Source organism: Pungitius pungitius, chromosome 5 (genome assembly GCF_949316345.1).
Source record: "Pungitius pungitius chromosome 5, fPunPun2.1, whole genome shotgun sequence".
Taxonomy (NCBI): Eukaryota; Metazoa; Chordata; class Actinopteri; order Perciformes; family Gasterosteidae; genus Pungitius; species Pungitius pungitius.
The window spans coordinates 20,474,556-20,494,852 of NC_084904.1; the positions used below are offsets into that span (position 1 = coordinate 20,474,556).

Here is a 20,297-nt window from a genome sequence, read left to right on the forward strand (position 1 = left end):
GGAGTGAGTCGGCCGTCTGTACCACTGTGCGACATATTATTGACGGTTGGTTTATTAAACAGTGCGCTGGCAGGTAATCGCGCATGCGCAGTCCCTGCTTCCACGAATCCTGGGACGGTAATTACGTTTCCACCACGAGCAGAGCGCGAACACACCACCGCTTCCAGCGGCAGACCAAGCGAGCCAATTATGTGTGTTTTGTTTTCTGTTAGCTAAAATGAGGCGTTTAATACAGAGATAGGAATTTCCCCATCGGAACAGCCCCCCGTGCGTCGTATTGCTTCACGGGAGAGCCCTTCCCTTCCCTTAAAACCTGGCGTTCGCTTGAGCTGAAAGCCCGCCGCGGAGCGGCAGTCGCACAGGCCGCGATTCGGGTCCCGTTGCTGGGAGGAGACCACGCCAGGCTCGCCTCCCTCGCTAGCATTATTAGCTGGCTATGATGCGTCGCTGCTGCTGGTGTATTTTCTACCCAGCGGGCCACTGCGGAGCCGTAAAGACCCTCGGATAAGGAACCAAACGGCGCCTTGGGAGACACCGCACCTTTTCAAGGTAACGTCTCCCCGGCACGCCGACGTCACGCTCTTGTGGATGTTACGGGACTCGCTAGCGAGCTAACGGTTAGCGGGTTGTGGACTTTAGCCGCTTTACATTTAGCCGTCCAGCTAACGTGAAGCAAATGTGTCACGTTACGTTGTCGTCCACCCCCCCCCCCCGACGGCTCTTGTGTAATTGAAGGCGCTCTAATGGCACAGCTTCATGTAGCTAGTGTCGTTAATTAGCCACCACCCAACGTTAGCTTCTTTCATCTAGCCAGCGTTGGGCCGTTAATGGTGACCAGGTGGTAAGGTGACGTTGATGCCCAGTTAGCACTCTACAGGTAACGTTAACACGGCATTGACACTGCCAAGCACTGATTACTTTTTTTCTGTCGTAATAAAGGACCTTAGTGCGGGTGTATCCGTGAGCAGGTGTACGCACTTGTTTTTGTCAGAGTTGCCATCCTATCATAACTAGTGTCAGCAGGTTGCCTTCCACATGTTCCATTTAGCTCACTTTTAAGTTCAGGGGGGATTTACCATGAAAATCCGCCCGGCGTCTTAGTTGCAGCGTGGAACCGGTCAGTGTGATGGTGACGTTTACGGTTGAAAGCGAGAGTGCTTTCATTTAACTTCAGCACTGATTGTAACCACACGTCTGCTCCTGCTGCAGACTCCACGTAATGCTAATAATACTGTGTGGCGGCACAGGACCTGTTGTTCCAAACAAGGTGGTGTTCTTCGAAGCGAAACCGACCATTTAAAAACAACCTGTCTGTATATCACCGTGAGGAGTTTGTTTTTATAACCGTCTGTAAAGTTGCTTCTTAGTGGCCAAAATATGCCCTTTCAGAGTGATAATTAGAAACATTTTCACTTTGCATTTGTGGATTATTACACAGTACATGTGTGTGCTTGCCACAATGTAAATAAATGACCAGAGAGTTTAATTGATGTTTTCCGTCATTCATGGCTAATTGCACACCCATTGCTTCCTCTCTGTCATCAAGCATTCGACATAATGAATGTGATCAGGCCAGCTGGGAGGATGCTGCTCTGTTACTTGTGTCTCTACCACAAGATATAAGCCTAATTTACTGCTACAGGGAGGATTAACAGCGGCACCCAAAACGGCACTTTCCTTTTTATAATCCGCAATCACCAGACGGGGATTTAATTTGGTTGCTCATTGAATAATCCCTCTGTTGGAGCCTCTAGACACTTGCCAGTTAAAGTGCAATTTAGTACAGTTGAGATGGCTCATTGTTTGTTTGAATATTACTCAGCACTATGTTACAATCCTATTTATGTTTTTTTTTTTTTTTTTTTAAGGATGGAGGTTGACTTGTGTGCCGGTGGGGCCAGTACCAGGAGAAAAGTGGATTTGGCTGCGGCTGCAGAAGGCCCGATGGACGTCGTACCGCTGGAGATGTACGACTCTGCCCGAGCAAAGATAGCTGCCAACCTGCGGTGGCTGTTTGCCAAAGCCTATGGCATCGGTAAGTAATTCAATTGACATTCATGCTACACACTTTTTCTTAGATTTACATTTAGCTATACTGCGTGACTTAATATCAATAACCTAGGTAACACATTTGTGTGATTGCACAATCTGCTCAATGTTTTCCTTCACGTTCTCGTAGTTATTTCAGATGCTGTGGTTGAAGCAAGGTGTTAACTCTTATCCACACACTGCCATCAGCAGTTTTAAATGTCAGTGGTGATGGGGAAAAGAGGGATAAATATCATGTGCACACGCGAGTCTACAGTAATACCCCCCATGACACATGGCAACTGAAGCCTCCCTTACTGACTCATCGCATCCTTTCATTCTTGTTGGTTGGCCGGAGTTTGGAGTTTGAACCCGAATCAGACTGAGTGACAGGCACTGGGGATTAGGCTATATTTGTTGGACTGGACTCGCAGCATGGAAAATACTGATCCGCACTGCCAGTCACTCCCATCCACTGTTAAGAAGCTATCAGCAATAGTTGGAGTATTTAGGCTGGATTTTCCTCTTGTCTGTGCTTGCTGGATGAGTTTAATGGATTTAAGGACAACAAACTCATTTGGAAACTAGCTTTGCTTGCTGCTCATTCTTCATGTTGTTAATGGCCATACACTAATATGAGGATTCAGCAGTCATAGTTTGTGAAATCAAGTGCATATCATCCAACATTTGAAGTGTTTGTTGTATTAAGTCCCTCTGGAAAAAAAACTGTTCTTGTAATATTATCATAGCACCATTTCAATTAATGCCACTTTCATTAAAACGAATTGACTAAAATAAAAAGTCTCAAAGGTTTTTTTTTTTTCTCTTTTTTTTTTACATTTAAAACTTTCCACTGCGAAACGTGCACAACCAGGTGAGCACCCTCCAGCCCGAGGGAAACACTGAAATGTTTTCCGTGGTGTGAGACCATGGGCTGCATTTTTCTTGGAGGGGCCTCGCTCGGATGATACATTTTTAGCGTCTTAAGTCAGACCTGCCAACAGGGAACATCCTGATGTTTGGCATGTGTTTAAGCTTCCGAAAAGGTTCCTAGGTCAACATCACAGAAAGGGGCTATTGTTTTTACTGCAGGCTGCTACATGCCTTTTTGGTTTGTTGCACCGTGTCTTTTCCTAATCACAGAAGTGAAGCTATGTCAGTGTAGTTCTTAGTTATCGGAGGCACACTGCCCTTTATTTGCTGATATGCGTGTCTATCAGTGTAGTCTCTGGACAAATTACTTCCTTTTGTATTCTGCAGTCTCTTGTATATCAGTGGTCATTACCCAGATTTTGTAATGGCCGATGAAGCGAGTCAGTGAGATTGGAGTTTTAATAGTGATCCAGGTCTTGGCTGGAAATCTAGTCTCTTTAGCCCAATTTATTTTTCTTATTTTAGCCCAGCCGATTGCTGTAAGGTATTTTACAGGCTCAGTTTGTTGTCATTTGCTCAATTCACGGTCTGTTGTCATTGGCCCGGGGAAGCGAGCAGGCCAGAACCTACAAACATATTAATGATGCATCACTGATGAAGATGGGCGGAGATGCTGTTCTATAGAAATAGAAAACACACATTCCGGCAGCCGAGAGAGATTCAACTCTCCGCTGCAGCTGCAATTCTCATTTATTTTTCATCCCATGGCTCATATGATGTCTGCCACGTAGCTGATGTTGCTCAGTTACTAGCTCGGCTCATCTCATTTACTGACAGACACAAAACCGTGACGTAGTTCTTCTTAACAAAAGTGGGGCTGATGTTTAGTCTTTGATCGTGCATGTTGTGTTCGTCTACGTCGTGTTCCCCTGTGCTGCTGCCCGCTCCACGTCCCACAGCCGCTCCCGGCCCCGAGCGACAGCCAGACACAGAGAGAGGGAGCACATGTCTCTGCCTCGCTCTTCCCCTGCTTGTGCAGATCGCGTCGTGGTGCTGCTCACGGTTAGCTAAACCTGCCGTAATACATCTGGGGTGTACATGCCAGTTAGTAGATTTTTCAGCCTGGTGGCAGGACGTTTCATTGGGTTGGGGGGGGGGGTTAGCTGCCACACAGCATCAGCATCTTAGGAATGAAGTCAAACGTGAAGTCTGGCCCTAGCCAGACCCCTTTGTTTCCATACACAATCATTCCCACTGTTCTAATGTGTTCATACACTCTGATGCAGCTGTCCAGGAACGACCCGCGCCACTGGGGGCCGTGTTTGTAATAGATTTGTGCTGTTGAACAATGACATGCTAATTTGCACCATGTTTATGGAGGCAGATAACCTAGCGAGGAGGCATGTGGAATACAGCGTGTAGGATCAATGTGACTGCAGCATTAGCAGCTACTGACAAGGGCTGCATGCAAAATATTTCCTGTTTGATACCTTTTATCTCTCTTCCATTACAACATGTCTTCATTATTGCATTGACAAAGGGATTTGATACATCATACCAAAGGCTCACAGTAGTTTTGTATAAAATATTACAAAAAAAATTGATCAGGACATCCCTACAGTCTAATTTGATGCATTATTGTCTCCTCTGGCCTGACTTCCTGTTATCATGAGCAGGAGATTGCTCTCCATTCAGAGCAGGCACTAACACATTGCATGCACACATACAGCTTTATGCTGTGTTACTGGAGCTAAAGCCGATTTAACGGAGCGGGGTGCTTTCCTCCTCGCACCAGTTTGTGAGGTGCAGGGTTTAGGTAATGTTTTGTGCATCATTTTAGGGCTATTTTAGGCCTCTGTGTGGATTACAACGCAGTATAAACTTGGTTTGTGCATGCCTCAAGTCAAGCGCTCCATCCCTCGCCCTTATATGGCTGTGATTTCTGGTTTTGAGAGTGACCTCACATCCAAAGCAACAGGCTCTAGTGTATGTCATTTTTTTTTTTTTTTTTTTTTTGAGGCACTGTTAATTCGTTGCAGGAAAAGCTCACAGATTCACTTGAGAGACCCACTTCCACGAGCACTCTGCTGGAACAATGTTCCTCTTAATGAATAGCTTGTGACTTCTAACCCTAAAATGTTCCTGTTTGCGCCAAGTAAATAGAACTAATAGTACCTGGAAACTTAATTCATTCTTGTAGCATGGTGTCACTAAATAATCTTCCTGTCGGTGTCTTATTATATTGTTATCTCACCAGCTGACCCGTATGAATGTCTTTGATTCAAACTGCACACACTACTTTAGGGGCACATGGCAATGCGTCGTGGTTCACCTCGCCCCCCTCTCCGTTGCAGACCATATTCCAGAGGACTTAAGGGACCCCTTCTACACAGACCAGTACGACCAAGAACACATAAAGCCGCCTGTCATCCACCTGCTGCTGTCCTGCGAGCTCTACTGCCGGGTCTGTTCCCTCATCCTCAAGACGGAGCAGGCGGCGTCTCTTGAGTCCCACCTCTCGGTCATCCAGTCGCTCTCCAGGAAGGGCATATATGTTGTGGAAAGTGACGACACACCGGTCACAGACGAAGACCTGGCCTGTGCGCCCATCAAAATGGTGAGTGGAGCGGCTCAGGGTTGAGATGGACGAGAGAGATTCCTGCTGATGTGTTTTATTTCACCGTAGTGTAGGCAGTAAAAGTGGCTACTGCTTTTATTGGGATTTAGTAGTGAAATCAATCTTTTTTTCTGTTTTTCTTTTTTTGAAATGATGCCGGAGTTCTTCTGCTCGACTTACTGGAGCTTTCTCAAGATCATTTATTCATCCTTTCAAGTTAGTCTTGCTAGTCAAATGTTCTTTGGCTCTTAAAAACATTTCAATATAATTTTTCACATATCTGCTCTTAGAACAAGCATTTTATCTAGTTCAATGAAAAAATCTCCTTTCTCAGAACATGCAGTCTAATCATCACTGTTAAGAGGGTAACTCCTGCGCTAATACTTCTGAGAATAGATTTAGTTTTTGGTGGTTTTTGTCTGTTAGAAGCATTTACTGAAGGCTTGCTCTTAGGAAATTCATCCCTTTTTTTCATAATTGAATGCCCAGTTTAAAAAAAAAGCCTTTATCCCTTATTGTGTCTCTACCTGGTAGCTTGAGTCTGAATGTGATCACCTGAGTCAACAGCACCACGCCAGAGCATCGTGAATGAAGTACAGAGCAGCCCTCCCTCCACGCCCTCTGTCGTCCAATGTCTCCCAATTTCACTTAACAAGCGGTTGAATGAATGCCAGGCAGCTCAGTTGCTCGCAACCATTTTCTTACCCTTTTTGTTACCATGGCAACCCGCTATGGTGTTGGGCAAGCCTCGTCTCTGCAGGCTGTGGCTAGTCTACTTTTCCTGTTAGCTGTCTGACAAAATAATCCATGCCGGTAGCCAGACACAAAGCCCTGTGAAGGCGATGGAAAATCCCAAGCAGGACTCTGCTTATCTCTGATAGCCTGTTGGAACCCCTCCCCCCGCCCAGATCCCCTCCCCCTCTGGGTTTGCTGACTTGACAAGGTGTTTCCATAGCAGCGTTTTTCTACTTGTGTTTGGGTGCCTTGTCTGACTCTTGGGGAAACCGCTGTGCTTGTAAAGCCTTGAGAAGCCCTCTTCAGACTACTTAAAGCTTTGTATGTATGTATGCATCTGCATTCTGTCTGTCTCTCTGTCTCTCTGTCTCTCTGTCTGTCTGTCATACACAGCTCAGGGCAACAGCAGCCCTTTCCATGGGGCTGCACCAATGAAGAGTAGAGTGACAAAAGATTCAGCGCATCATGCTGTTACATTTTGTCTATTTATTAGCATGTATTTGCATTAGCATTACTTTTGGGGGCTTAATGTATTATAGGGATTTTTTTTGTGTCATTTGTGCAACAGCGATTGTGGAAGTTTAAAGCAACAATAATTTATATGAAGTTCTAATTGCTTTTTGAAAAATGAATCTCAGCTAAACAGGAGCTAGTATATGAGTGAATCCAATGAGCCAGCAAAACATGAGCAGCCTTTAGCTTCCTTTTAAGCACAGTCTTAATCCTGTCTGCAATCCTCTCATAGCTCTCATTCTTTGTGTTAATGATCCTAACCTCTCTGCACTTGCATCATCAATTGGATTAAGGCAGCAATACATTACAAGAAGCACTGATTAAAACAACGGCATGTATGCATTTGCTTTATAAAGGATTTAAGTGCAGCATCATCGTGATGTTGTGGACGAGTAAAGACCATTTAGCAATAGACTCTTGCGTAGAATGAGAATCACAAAAAGAGGCCGGCTACCAAAATTGTGTTTTGCAATTGTGTTCTCTCCCTCCCTGGCTATGAAGGAGACTATTTCACTGGTAGGAACTAGATGTTTGCCCTCTTACAGTGGGTATACACCCCTGCTGGGCCTCTTGGTTTCATTATGATATAGAGAGCAGGTTTAAGGGCGGACACCCACTGAGCTAAATGAGAAGTGTCACCTTTGATTAAACCGTGACCGGCTATTTCAAGCTTTTGTGTCTGAACCTCAGGATTGTCCCACTAGGATTCTGAATGAGACGGCGTCCTTATCCGTTGATCGCATTCATTTGTCTTCACACAATGACGTCTGTTCCTTCCCAGAATTCACTGTGGTCTGACTGACTATTTTCATTACGTAGTGACCTTCAAATAATTGTTCAATATCAGCAAAATAACAATAAGTTTATGCTTGAAACCAACTGGTTCTCATTGCTCTGACATGGGTGACAGGATTTTATTTGGACTGTCTTTTGTTTTCAACATGTTGTGTTGGCCATTTATTTTGATTGGAAGTTCCAAAAATAGAAGAAAACAATTTTGTGCCATGAAGTATGTTATTTTAACTATTCCCTAATCAAATCCACAGAGCAATAATCCTATTTTGATATGTGCAATGGTACAAAATAACATTCTGTGAAGGCCCTGTGTATGTAATGGTAGGACAAACACTGAAATCGGATTGTCCCCTCTTCCGGTTTTCTTCTCACCCAGAGCGCTCACATGCCGATGATCGATGCCCTCATGATGGCTTACACCGTGGAGATGATCAGCATCGAGAAAGTGGTGGCTTCTGTCAAGCGCTTCTCCACCTTCAGTGCCTCCAAGGAGCTGCCCTTTGACCTGGAGGACGCTATGGTTTTCTGGATCAACAAGGTTGGAGAGAGCGCACACACACACACACACACACAGATGTAGGCAGGCAATGCATGTACAACTAGAAAGGCTGCATCGGGTGTGTCTAACATCAGCTGCTGATGTGCTGTGTGACGGAATAAATGTAACCTACAATTGTCTAACCCCTCATCTAGACACTAATGGGATGTAAGACGTCATTCAAACCTAAAATAAGGGCTTACATCTTGCCAAAAACAAAATGACATGTGTCTATGGTTCTGTATGAATAATGTTTCACGCTGACATTATAGGTGAGCTGCAAAAGATGTGACTCAGTGTGTCCAATAATAATCACGATGACCAGTTATTCAATATTCAGCCCATAAAACGTGTCTATCAATGTGTACACGTCAAATATCACCACCAGTAAATAATTGACAATTTGTAGAATTCAATCACATTTCCGCTGTGCAGTCACAGGAACTATGCCTCGAGGAAGAAAAAAAAAAGGAAACTTTTAAAACAAGTAAGGTAACTTCTTAAGTAAGGTTGAGCATGCACTCAGACTTTGGTGAGCTGGCTCACTGCCGTGCATGTAAACACATTCTTCAGTCCTCTGGATAATCTGGTTTCTGTAAACACCCTCCTTATTTCTGCTGCAGGTGAACACGAAGATGAGGGAGATAACAGAAAGGGAGCACAAAGTCAAGCACCACCCCCTGGAATCTCCCAGCCACCAAAAGGTAGAGCCACTCCCTGCGTCTCCCGCAAAACAAATAGCACCGCTAGAATGACTGACTCATATCTGCCAGTAGCTTCATAATACTGTTCAATCTAGGTGTCATCGCTGCGGATCTTTTTCAAAAACAAAATCGCTTAGTTTTGCTGGAAGGAATGCTGTTGGGTTTGAAGTTGCTCTGGTTTTCTGTTTACACTCTAAGCGGATCGGATCCTTTTGTCTCCTCTGACCTGTTAACGTCTGCTCCTGTTCCTCATCTGTCCCTCCCTCCCCTCTCTTATTCCTGCAAACTGGATAGTCTCCCTCCAAATGGTATTGGAAGCTAGTCCCTGTAAGTTGGATGCCAGCAGCCAATCCCCACCCACCCCACCGCCCATAACCCCCATCCTCTTTCCTCTCTCCCCGTTGCACGCGGAGTATTGTGTTGATGTGCGCGCACCCACATGCACACAAACACCCAACCATGGCTCATTCAGGCTCATTCTGTGCTGCTTGTAGCCCGGCTCGGAAAAAGGTGCAAACACGTCGCACCCGGGTGTAAGGCTACACCGACCTGTTGTGAAGTGTTCAAAAGATATTCGTTGAGCCTCACCACGAGCGCCACCTCATTACAAGCTCAAGTACGCTAGGTTGATTTGCCGTGTGTGTGTGTGGTAAATCCATGCCTCCGCCTCTCCTTGGCTTCTTTAGCGTCCCATCCCAGGCCACCTCCTCTCACTGATCTGCTTTGTCATCCACCCCCCCCCCCTCCGGCCATTCGCTCTCGCTCTTCTGCTCCGACCCACTGTTTCCTGAGTGCACACGGTCTCTGCTGACATCATCTCTGCTCTCTTCTGTGTGCGTTAGCCCGATGTTGTGCACGGGCTGGCCCATTGCATGCTGGAGCTCTTTGACGCGGTACGGTGGTCCCTCTTTGTCAGGGCAAGTTTATTTTTATGTAGAGCGTAGTCTGTGGTGAAGTTCCTGAAGTTTGAATGGAAGTATTGGCTGTGACTTGATGAAAGCTGCCTTTTGTAGAGTTGGTCTAGTTTTCTGTGTTTTGATGTGATCTTCTTAAATCGTCAATAGTCGTCCTGTAGTTTCTGTGCCAAGTTTTTTCGTTTTTGATCAGGGTGTTTAAAATAAAGCTTTGATCTATTTTATTGGAGGGTCCTTTTAGAGATATTTTTCAATCAACAAGATACCCAATGAGCAAATCCTCTTGTCAGTGGCCTTTGGTGAACCAACCTACTTTGATTCTTATTTAATTTCCACTTATGCATCACAGTATGCAAATAGTTCTCTGCTAAGGCTAATGCAATCTGCATTTCCAAATTCCTTTTATTCAGCAACAGAAATCTCCGGTGGAATAGTCATTAAATACAGAGTTGAGTTCAACTTCTACTAGCTGAATATGTAGGTGAAGAGTTTGGAGTTACAAGCAGCAGCACCAGGTTGATTTATATTTGTGTTGCTCCAACTTGTATGTAGGTCTGTAATTGATTTCCATTTCCAGTTTCTGTAATGGTTGCAGACAACTTTCAGCCGATATTATCTGATTGTCTTGTACTTTATCCATCGGTGCTTGTTTTCCATTTGTAAAGGCCCCTCCTTACCAGCCGTTTAGCGTCTGTAGCCAGAGTCTATTGCATCTGTAGTGAGTGAGTTCCCGTACTTGCTGCACACTCTTTGCCCTTAAGTGGGACAGAGATTACCCCAGTTTCCGTCCCACTCAGCTGGGTCCCACTGCTCAGTCTAACTGGGCTCCTCTGCCAGCCGACCTTCCATTGAGGCTGACCATCCACCGTTCATATCACTGCTCTCAACACCTCCATCTCCTCACAGATACCCAGGCCTTTGGGGTTTTCCCTTAACTGCTTGATCACACGCAGTGAGGCTTTGTCTAGTACTATGATCTTGTATTAAATACAATATTTCAGGAAATCCAACCAATATTTGATTCTTAAAAGCCTTAAGCAAACCAAAGTGAAAAATCGGATCAATATATATGCCTTGTTCAGCCGTGAATCTCACAATGAAAGAGATGGGTGCTTGTGACACTAGTCAATGCATTTAGGACAGGATTTAATCTGTCCTTGGTACCATCGTGGTGTTTGTAGCTGCTGTTGCTCTCCTTCTCATGAAGCCCTCTCCCCCTCGTGGTTAGGTACGGTATCGCCGGGAGCACGCTTCGGGCCGTCAGCTGCCCTTCTTCCCCCTGCTGGAAAACCTGATGAGAGATGTTTGTGACGGAGCCGCACTGCTCACCGTGGTCAACTACTATTGCCCAGACCTCATGAAGCTAGAGGGTATGCATGGGCCTGCATGCATGCACTGTCGCACACTTACAGACCCCCACACAAGAGCTAAATTGTAGTTATCAAAGAAGAGCTTTCTCTGCTAAGACATAGAATTTAATATCCATGTGTGATGACTATATTTGGCACTTGCACACGGCTTACTGTCCCAGTCCAGGGAGTGAGACATTTATAGCCAGCAGTTCTTTGAGTTGTGTCCCAATCTGACTGCTCTCTGCTTGTCTCACCAGATATTTGCCTGAAGGAAGTCCCCTCCATTGCGGATAGCTTGTACAACATTCATCTACTCAAAGAGTTTGCCAACGTGTATCTGAATAAAAGTTTCTATCTGACCATAGAGGACATGCTCTACTCGCCGCTTGTGCTCAAGGTATTATAAAAGTGGCATTATAATCATTTGCTATCAAAAAATGTACTTTTAAAGTGTAATTAAAAAAAGCCAGCTATTCAACAGTTTCACAGTTTTACCTGCTTTGTATATTGGTACAACGTGTCTTATGCTCTCTACGTAGCACAACGTGATGGTGTTCATCGCTGAGCTCTTCTGGTGGTTTGAGACGGTCAAGCCAGAGTTTGTCCAGCCCAGAGATGTCCAAGAGTTCAAAGATGGTAAGAAACTGTGATGATCACAACGCGTAAATCTTCCTTTGAATCTCTGAGTAACGAGTTTAAACACTACAGCTACCGCAACCGTTCTTCCAGACTAGTAACTTGGTGTACTCATCAAGTATCAAATTAAACTTCTTTATCTTCCCTTGAATTTTTTCAGATGTGATATTTGTCAAATATATATAGCATGCTTGCAATTAAAGTGTCTTTTTTTTCTATTATTATATTTGGATCACATTAAGTTTGTTGAGATTTTTTAAGTTACTGCTAGAATTAGCTTTTCAAGCTGCAGAAACCATTGAGCAGCAGAACACGCAAGTGTTGAAACGAGGCTCCCTCCTTTTTATACAGCTCGAGCCGTTGCTCAGCCCAAGAGTGCCCGCCCATCAGTGCCTATCTCCAACGCCACCAAGCGCAGCTTCCTGGCCAGCCCCGGTTCGGCCGATAACCCGAGCAGCCCCGATGTCGGCAACAGGTACTTCCTGCACCCTGAAGACTCTGACCCCCTGTAAGTCTTCTCTCTCGCAATTTATGTTGTTCCGCCTCTTCGTGATCCCGTCTCCTAACCAGTAACAGTAGCCCTAGAAGGATGGGTAGATATGCAGCGTTGTCTGACCTTCGTTCTCATGTGCCTCACGCCCCTAACCCTCTTTTCACCACACCAGAATGAATGAGGATGTGCACGATGCTAAGCTGATTATTGCATTTTGTCTTTGTGTTTGGTAAGCGCTTAGGCTCGCTATCTTAAAGCTGTCTGGCACTGGATAGGTTACCATACAGGGGGAATGGTGGAAGCTATTGTGGCAGCTTTTCAGAAGCAAAGAAAAGCTTCTGAACTTGATGCTCTAGATAATAAGAAATGATCTGGGTCAAATTAAAGCAACAAAAAAAGGAGAAATATATAAAGGGACACTTGTAAAGATCACCCCTCGTGCCAAGGGAGGTGGGGTGAACTCATTTTAGGCATGCATGCACCAGCGTGGGAAATCTATGGAAGTAACCAGGCACCACAACTTTACCTGGCAGGGCTTGGCTTAATCAGCAGTGTGTGTGAAGTCCTGCACTCCAGCTTTAAAGGATCCTAACCTGTCAGCTTAATCATGCGACTTTCTTGTTTGTTGCCTGTAAAAAGTATTTTCCTTTTGTTCTGTGTTGACAAATAATCAATAGTGTTTGAAAGACAGTATTATATTCTGTTCTTTTTTTGGGGGGGGGGGGCTTTTAGTAAAGGCGGCCCAACCTTCAGTCCATCCCACCCGCTCCTGCCCCTCCGACAGAGGCAACAAAAGCAGCATGGAGAAGATGGTGCAGGTGCGGACAAGTTTTTTTTGTTGTGTTTTTTTTTGCTACCCTTTGAACGCTAACCGATCAATATGAGTGTGACTCGCAGCTGTTCGTATTTGTTTTTACATTTGTTGCTTTTGTGTCGGTTTCTTGTAAGGTCTCAGAAACCGCTCCAACTCCCTGACTCAAATGGACGGCCAGCCACGAGCGTCTGTTGTCGCGTGGCCCGACAAGAGGCAGAGGTACGTAGCTCAAATTTAAAACCTCTAGTATAAAACAAATGGTTGTACCCAGGGTTTTGATTTAAAATAACGCGTTTCTATTTGGCAGTCCATGCACTACTCTGAAGGTGAGAAGATGACACCTTTTGTAAAGCTCAGTGGGCTGTGTAGTAAATCTGCTCATAAATATTTAAATAGTAATCGATGCAAATGTGCTCTGGTTAGAGGTTCACCTTTGTCCATCCTAGCGTCTACCATAGAATTTATACGGTGAATATTTTTTCTGTGTAAAATTATATTTCTCCCTCACAACTGACCTGTTTATTTGAGTTTATAAATCAAAAGCTGCATAAAAATGGCAATTTGTGCATCTCTAATAAAAAAGCAGCGACAATAAAAGTAGTTTAATTCAACGTATGTGGCAAATATTGCGAGCTCTATATTATGCTCACATTTCTCTCCTTATGTCCTTCTGCAGACCGGTGTCCACGCTGAACCCCTACATGTTCCATTCGGCCACAGACAGCGACGCAGACGTGGCCTCTGGGGACAGTGTGAGTCTCGCTCGCTCCATAAGCAAGGACAGCCTGGCGTCCAACGTCGTCACGCCCAAACACCAGACGTCTGCGCAGACCGCCGTGCGCCGACTCAACGGCCACGGCCTCCTGGCGAACGTCCACATCGAGGATGGGGAAGAGACTTTAGCTGCGGTTGCGAGGCCCGATTCTCCCGGCGGCCCCAAACGGGTCGACGGGACGCGAGCAACTGCCGCGGCGGGGCCCAAACCAGCCACGGAGTCCACGCCTGCACCCGATGGCTTTTACCTAGAACCACTGATGCCTTCTGTGATCAAAACGGCGAAGGAGAAGTCTGTATGTCCAAACAAGCAGGAGGAGAGTGGCGAGGGGCCCCACGTTTCGGGAAGGGGCTCCCTACGCCGAGGAGACGGATCTACGGCCGCCGTTCGTAGGAAAGCCCCCTGCGGCTTGAGCCAAACCTTCCCCCCTCCGGGTGAGCTGTCTGACTCGTCGGGGGAGCCTCAACGCGGTCAGGGGGATTTCTGCCCCCTTGTTACCAGTGTGGAGCCCTCGTCCAGAGAACCGCCTGAGGGCTTCTACCTCCGCTCGGATTCTGAAGAACCAAAGCCCGCCCTGGACACTGAGCTGGAAGACCTGGATGAGGAGGAGGAGGAGGAGGAGGATCTGGATGAAGCTCTTACCACTAAAGACCCCAACTGGTCCAGGAAAGCTCCTAATGATGAAGAAGAATCAGCCAAACTCCAAGAGGACATGAACGTGAAAGAGCACGAGGACAAAGACATGAACGGTGGCAGCGGTCGCTCCAGCCCTTGTCTCAGCGGTCACTCCCAGGCCAGCGGCAGCGTGCGCATGACCTCCTTTGCCGAGCGCAAGGCCCAGCAGCAGCGCTTCGGCAGCAACCATGACCTGCGCTCCAGTGCCTCCAGCTCCCAACGGACTACTCCGGATGGATCAGAAAGCAGCGGGCCCCTGGCTTCCTCCTGGAGGCTCAAACGGGACCAGAGCCCCTCGTCCCCCTCGGGAGGATGCATCCGCGATGGCGGCGGTTCCAATGTACTGGCTTCTGAAATTGTCCAGCTCCGCATGCAGCTAGAGGAGAAACGACGCGCCATCGAGCACCAGAAGAAGAAAATGGAAGTGCTGTCGGCGCGGCAGCGGCAGAAGCTGGGGAAGGCGGCGTTCCTGCACATCGTCAAGAAGGGTGGCGCTGGCAAAAGCGACACGTTACCCAACCCGCTCAGAGCCGACGTCTCCAGGGTGGAGCTCAGTGCGGAGAGGCCGCCCTCAAGTAAAGACGACACGTGCGTCGGCGCCCTGAGGGGGGATAAAGCGGCGACGGTAGCCACCTCGCCAGGTGCCCCGGACACAGAAAAGAAGGAGCCCAGCAGCAGCTTCTATGTGGAAGAGGAGTTGGACCTAAACGAGTGCAGCCGCTCCATCGATCTGTTGAACGACGCCATCGGCAGCATCCAGCAGCAGATGATGCAGCTGTCCATGCAGCAGGACATGCTGATGAAACAGAACGCGCCGCCCCCGTCCGCCGCGCCGCCGGCTGCGCCCGTCACGGCCGACAAAAACGCCGACTCGAAGGGAAAGGCCGGCTTTCACTTCGTGGAGCACATCTCCGGCGGCGGGAGCGTCACTCCCACCAGGAAACCCCCCAAGCTGAGCTCGGGCCGGGGACCCCGATCCAAACCGTCGGAGCTCAAGATATCCAAGGAGCCGGGCCGCCAGACCACCCGGGCCCTCACCCCGACCAAGAGCGGGGCGGAGACGTCGTCCCACCCGAAGCCGTCGGCTGGGGGCAGGTCCCCCAGGGCCGAGCAGCCCGACAGCCCCAGGAACCCCCCCTCGGGAGACGCCATCGACCGGCCGGGCGCCGGCCACGCTCGCAGCGTCAACTTCCGCCTTCACGACGAGGCCAACCTTCGCCTGCCGACCCGCGTGGACCCGGCGGCGGCGGCGGCGGCTTCCCCGGACTTGTTGTTTGACGAGTGCCTGTCCGGCTCCCCGAGGGGGTCCGACCTCAACTCCTCAGACGGCTCGGGGAAGGAGAACGTCCCCTCGGACGAGCTGCAGCGCAGCAGAGCCACGCTGATCGAGGTCGACCTGTCCGTGCTCAAAGCCCCCGAGGACGGGGAAGATGGCGAGGACTCGCCAGAAGGTGACGGAGAGCAGAAGTCAGTCATGGGCTTCTTCTTCAAGGTAATGCCTTTAAATTCTCCTTGGTGAACGGGAATATATGATTTGCCTTGGTTGATTTTGAAATTTGAATCTAGCCGTTTGTCCCAACAATAGATCAAGTGTCATGTTTTTGTTTTTTTTGTTTCTTTGTAGGATGAACAGAAGGCGGAGGATGAGCTTGCTAAGAAGAGAGCGGCGTTCTTGCTGAAGCAGCAGAAGAAAGCAGAGGAGGCTCGACTCAGAAAGCAACAACTGGAATCGGAATCGGAGCTGAAACGGGACGAAGTCCGGTAAACCTGTCCACATTAGTAGAAGATTTAGTTTTTGTTTGTCCCGAAAGAAATAAAACGATGCTAACAATGTCGTTTGGATTCCAAACCAGACGGAAGGCCGAGGAGGACCGCCTGCGTAAAGAAGATGAGAAGACGCGGCGGGAGCTGATAAAGCAGGACTATCTGCGGAGGAAGCAGCAGGAGATGTTCGAGGAACAAGGCCTTGTGAAGCCCAAAACCCCCAAACTCAAGCAGAAGCACCGGCCCAAGTCGGTCTTCAGAGAGGAGTCTCTGGGCGACAATTTCTCCAAAAGCTCTTCTTCCACACGTAAGATGATCGTCAGACATTTAACTGTCACATTTGGAGCTTTGGGCCAATAACACAGGTTCTGCTGTTATTGTCCTCTCTGACACAAACTTCTTTGGATTAAATGATGGGTTTAATATCAAATGGAGAAATACTGACGGTTGCCTTGGAAACACTGTTTAGTGGAGCCTGAATTCATCTTGGAAGAAGTAAGGGGCTTAAACAGAAAATCCAAAATAAATAGAAATGCCTAAATAAAATGCTGCTTAGCAGAAAGAGACAGAGACAGATTCAGTTCTTTTGACTGGAAACGACAAACTAACCAACTCTGTTTGACACAGCCGACAACCTGAGCAACGCCCAATCGGGCTCCAACCTGTCGCTGGCCTCCGCGGCGACCAACGAGGCCGACAGCGTCCACTCCGGAGGGGCCGGCTCTCAGCGGTAAGCCGCTAGTCAGTGAAGTTCTATGTGGTCTGTTTTTCTTAATGTTTTGGATAGTTACAGTGTGTTCTGTGTCTTCTGTGTCTTCCAGCTGCGACTCGGTGGAGTCGTTCCCCGGCAGTCGTAACAACAGTCGAACCGCAGAAAGGGACTGGGACAACGGCTCCACCGCGTCCTCCATCACCTCCATGGCCGAATATACCGGTGAGCGCCGTGCACACCTTTTATTTTGCTGTCTTACACTCTGTGAGTTTGTGACAGTGATTCATTGATCAGGGAAGAAAAGCTCATTGTGTCCTGTGTTGCTTTTCCTCATTTTCAGAACACAAGTGTTTCCTGCAGAGGAAACTATTGCATGGAGTGTTGTTAGCTGCAGCTTAAATACAGTCATCTGATTAATTACTCTGATCTAACTGGCTTTTCTCCTTTTTTAGGTCCCAAACTTTTTAAAGAGCCCAGCGCCAAGTCGAACAAGCCGATCATCCACAATGCGATCTCCCACTGCTGCTTGGCGGGCAAAGTCAACGAGCCTCAGAAGAACCAGATCCTAGAGGTCAGTTCTCTGCCAGAATGCTGTACAATATGCAGATATACCTGTCGTTTAAAGGGGATTAAAGAAAGTGATGAACTCGACGGCTGCACAATTTAAAGTTCCATTACTGTTCCTCATTCCGTTTAGTTGTCTAAAAAAAGCACAGACTTCATTCATTTGCCCACTATTGTTTTACGTCGCAGGGAGGTGACCCGTACGACTTCTTACTGTCCTCCAACTACGAGCTGTTTTGACAACACAGCAGGAGACTTTAGTCCATCTTTGATGTAAATACTCGCCAACAGCAAAACGTAACCCGGGTCTGGGCGAGCTGTGGGTTTAGTCAAGCTAAAGGCTTTAAAAAAATTGCCCATTAAGCACAGTTTATGTCCCAAAGTGTATTTCTCAATCATTTTTCATTACTTCACTGCATTCTATTGGTGCTACATATTAATTCTCATTAATTACGCCCCGCCCCTCCAGGAGTTGGATAAGTGCGAGTCCAACCACCTGATGATCCTGTTTCGCGACGGCGGCTGCCAGTTCCGGGCGCTCTACTCGTACTTCCCCGACACAGAGGAGATCCACAAGCTGACGGGCACGGGACCCAGGAGCATCAGCAAGAAGATGATCGACAAGCTGTACAAGTACAGCTCCGACCGGAAGCAGTTCACCGCCATCCCCGCCAAAACCGTGTCGGTCAGCGTGGACGCCGTGACCATCCACAACCACCTGTGGCAGGCCAAGAGAGGTGGTGTGCCAAAGAAAAGCGCAAAATAGCCGACCGTCGGATTTCAAACCCTCCTTTTCGTCCAAATCCTCTTTTTTTCCCCCCAATCTCGCTTACTTCCTGATCAGACCCGGGACCGAGGCGGAAATTAGGAATTAGGGAAACGTGTGTGTGCGTGTGTGTGGGTTTGTGGGTCAGGTGGTCGGGGGGACTGGTGCCGGCTGGATTTGCCTCTTCTCCCAGTGATTTTCCCAGTCAGTTTTTATACGACGACGACCACCAACAACCCCAGCATGTCGCTACATCTCCCCCCCCCCCCCCCCCTGCTCTTCTTTCATACGCGGTGGGTGTACATTTTTATTTTTTTCGCATAAAGTATTTATTAGTTCAGCACTGTCTTGGTCAAGAGCTCCGCTGCAGCACTAACGTCCTTCTAGTCTCCGTGGAGACGCCTCTCCTTTTGGACGCATTGGTACCAAAGGAGGAGACATTGGGGTAATTCTGTCTCGACCCTTTAGGACTGCCAGTCGGCTCTGCTGTCCCAACAACAACAACAACAACAACAACAAGGACGATCTCTTCCTGCGTGGACAGTGGAATCTGTCGAATCAGGCTGGCATTGCCGAATTTGCCTCACTGGGGATCTCCCAAAAAAATGAAACCTGACGACAACGTGTCAGCGGGGAGCTCCTCAGGTCTCCTCCAGACATCCGTTGGCCTTTCACGCATCGTGGTACTGTCGTCTGTTCCTTCAACCGCTGTTTAAAACTAGATGCAGGTTGTTTAGCGGTGTGTGTGTGTGTAACAACTAGAGAGAGGTCACTACGGTCATTTTAAATACTTTTCATTTGTCCAAACATCCTTTTCTGCAAAAGAAGGGCAAAGGATAGATTTTGGTTCAGAAATGACGCTGTTCTTTCTGCCTTTTAAAAAAAATTGCTCTTATAATTGAAGCGATGTGGTGAAGAGTCTGAGCTGATATGTGTTTTCATCACAACGGATGTTCTCTGATGTTTAGAGCTTAGTTGTGTTTTCTCGCTCCTCCACTCTTGAGTCGTGCCGCATAAAGGTGCACGCTCATGAACACTTGTCGACGGCTTCCTCCATGCAATGTAACCCCCCCCCCCCCACACACACACACACACACACACACACACACACACACGCACACTTGTGATGGGTGAGCTGGTGTCTCTCTGTAACCGCTTTGATTGACGGGGTGTGGTATGCGTGGGCGGGACAGGGGACTGTGGTTCAGTTATTACACCAACATTAAAGAACATTCCTCTAAGGCGTTGATGACTACTGCCATGTTCTCTTCTCTGTCTTTTGAAAAAGAAAATCTTAAGTGCTTTGTTTAGAAACCGTTTGTTGGCCTGGAGAAGAACCAGAAGTGTTGCACGAGCACTTTACTTTCTGTTTGTAGGGGATTTGACCCTTTTAAATGGGCATAAGAACTAATCGATAACACTGCTGTTGGACGCTCGTAATATTGTTTAATGTCAAACACTAAGACTTAGTGCTGACGTTTAAAGGGTCTCTGTTGACATACTACTGTCCCCAAAAACACCAGAATACTTGATTTGTCCTTTTGCTGCATTTTGATTTGTTTTTGGGGGGGGGACAAAGTGGCAGATCCTTAATTGTATGAAAGTGTATTTTTATGTTCACTTAAAGATTGTACTGGCATTTGGTCACCAGTTTTGTTACACTAGAGTACTTTTCATCCTTGTTGATTTTAACTTTGACCCCATGCCATCTATTTATTTTACAAATGGAAGCACTGAAACAAAATACATTTTCAAGTGAATAAAAGTCACATTTTTCATATTTATTATTTTCTCATGGCTTGATTTGTCCATTTGTGAGACACCACTGTTTTATTTTGCACACGATTTTAAGTCTTTGCACAACACTTCACCATGAACTTTTTTTTTTTTTTTTCACATTTCTTCTACAAGCAGGCGAAGCTGCATCGTAGCCCTGTAATGATTTTCTTCCCTTTTCGGCGGTTAACGCTAACGAGACGATGAATGAACGACCTGACTCACCTGGTGCTCACCGCCTCACACTGCACCA

The 20,297-nt window shown here is 47.2% G+C and overlaps 1 protein-coding gene across 3 annotated transcripts; it reads left to right on the forward strand.

Annotated features, from left to right (window-relative positions):
• The first annotated feature begins 99 nt into the window (after positions 1-99).
• Positions 100-20,052, forward strand: camsap1b (calmodulin regulated spectrin-associated protein 1b). 3 transcript variants are annotated; one of them, XM_037482149.2, is made up of 19 exons: positions 100-549; positions 1,869-2,035; positions 5,256-5,518; positions 7,938-8,099; positions 8,723-8,803; positions 9,098-9,130; positions 10,946-11,087; positions 11,327-11,466; positions 11,609-11,705; positions 12,057-12,213; positions 12,931-13,016; positions 13,147-13,231; positions 13,689-15,954; positions 16,087-16,223; positions 16,316-16,533; positions 16,854-16,956; positions 17,048-17,160; positions 17,391-17,509; positions 17,972-20,052. In XM_037482149.2, exons 2-19 carry the CDS (start codon positions 1,870-1,872, stop codon positions 18,266-18,268), a joined length of 4,665 nt encoding a protein of 1,554 aa, XP_037338046.2. In that variant the 5' UTR covers positions 100-549; position 1,869; the 3' UTR covers positions 18,269-20,052. The 3 variants fall into 3 exon arrangements, with proteins under 3 accessions (XP_037338046.2, XP_037338048.2, XP_037338047.2); XM_037482151.2 differs by having other exon boundaries at positions 12,057-12,180; XM_037482150.2 differs by lacking the exon at positions 9,098-9,130.
• The last annotated feature ends 245 nt before the right edge of the window (positions 20,053-20,297 follow it).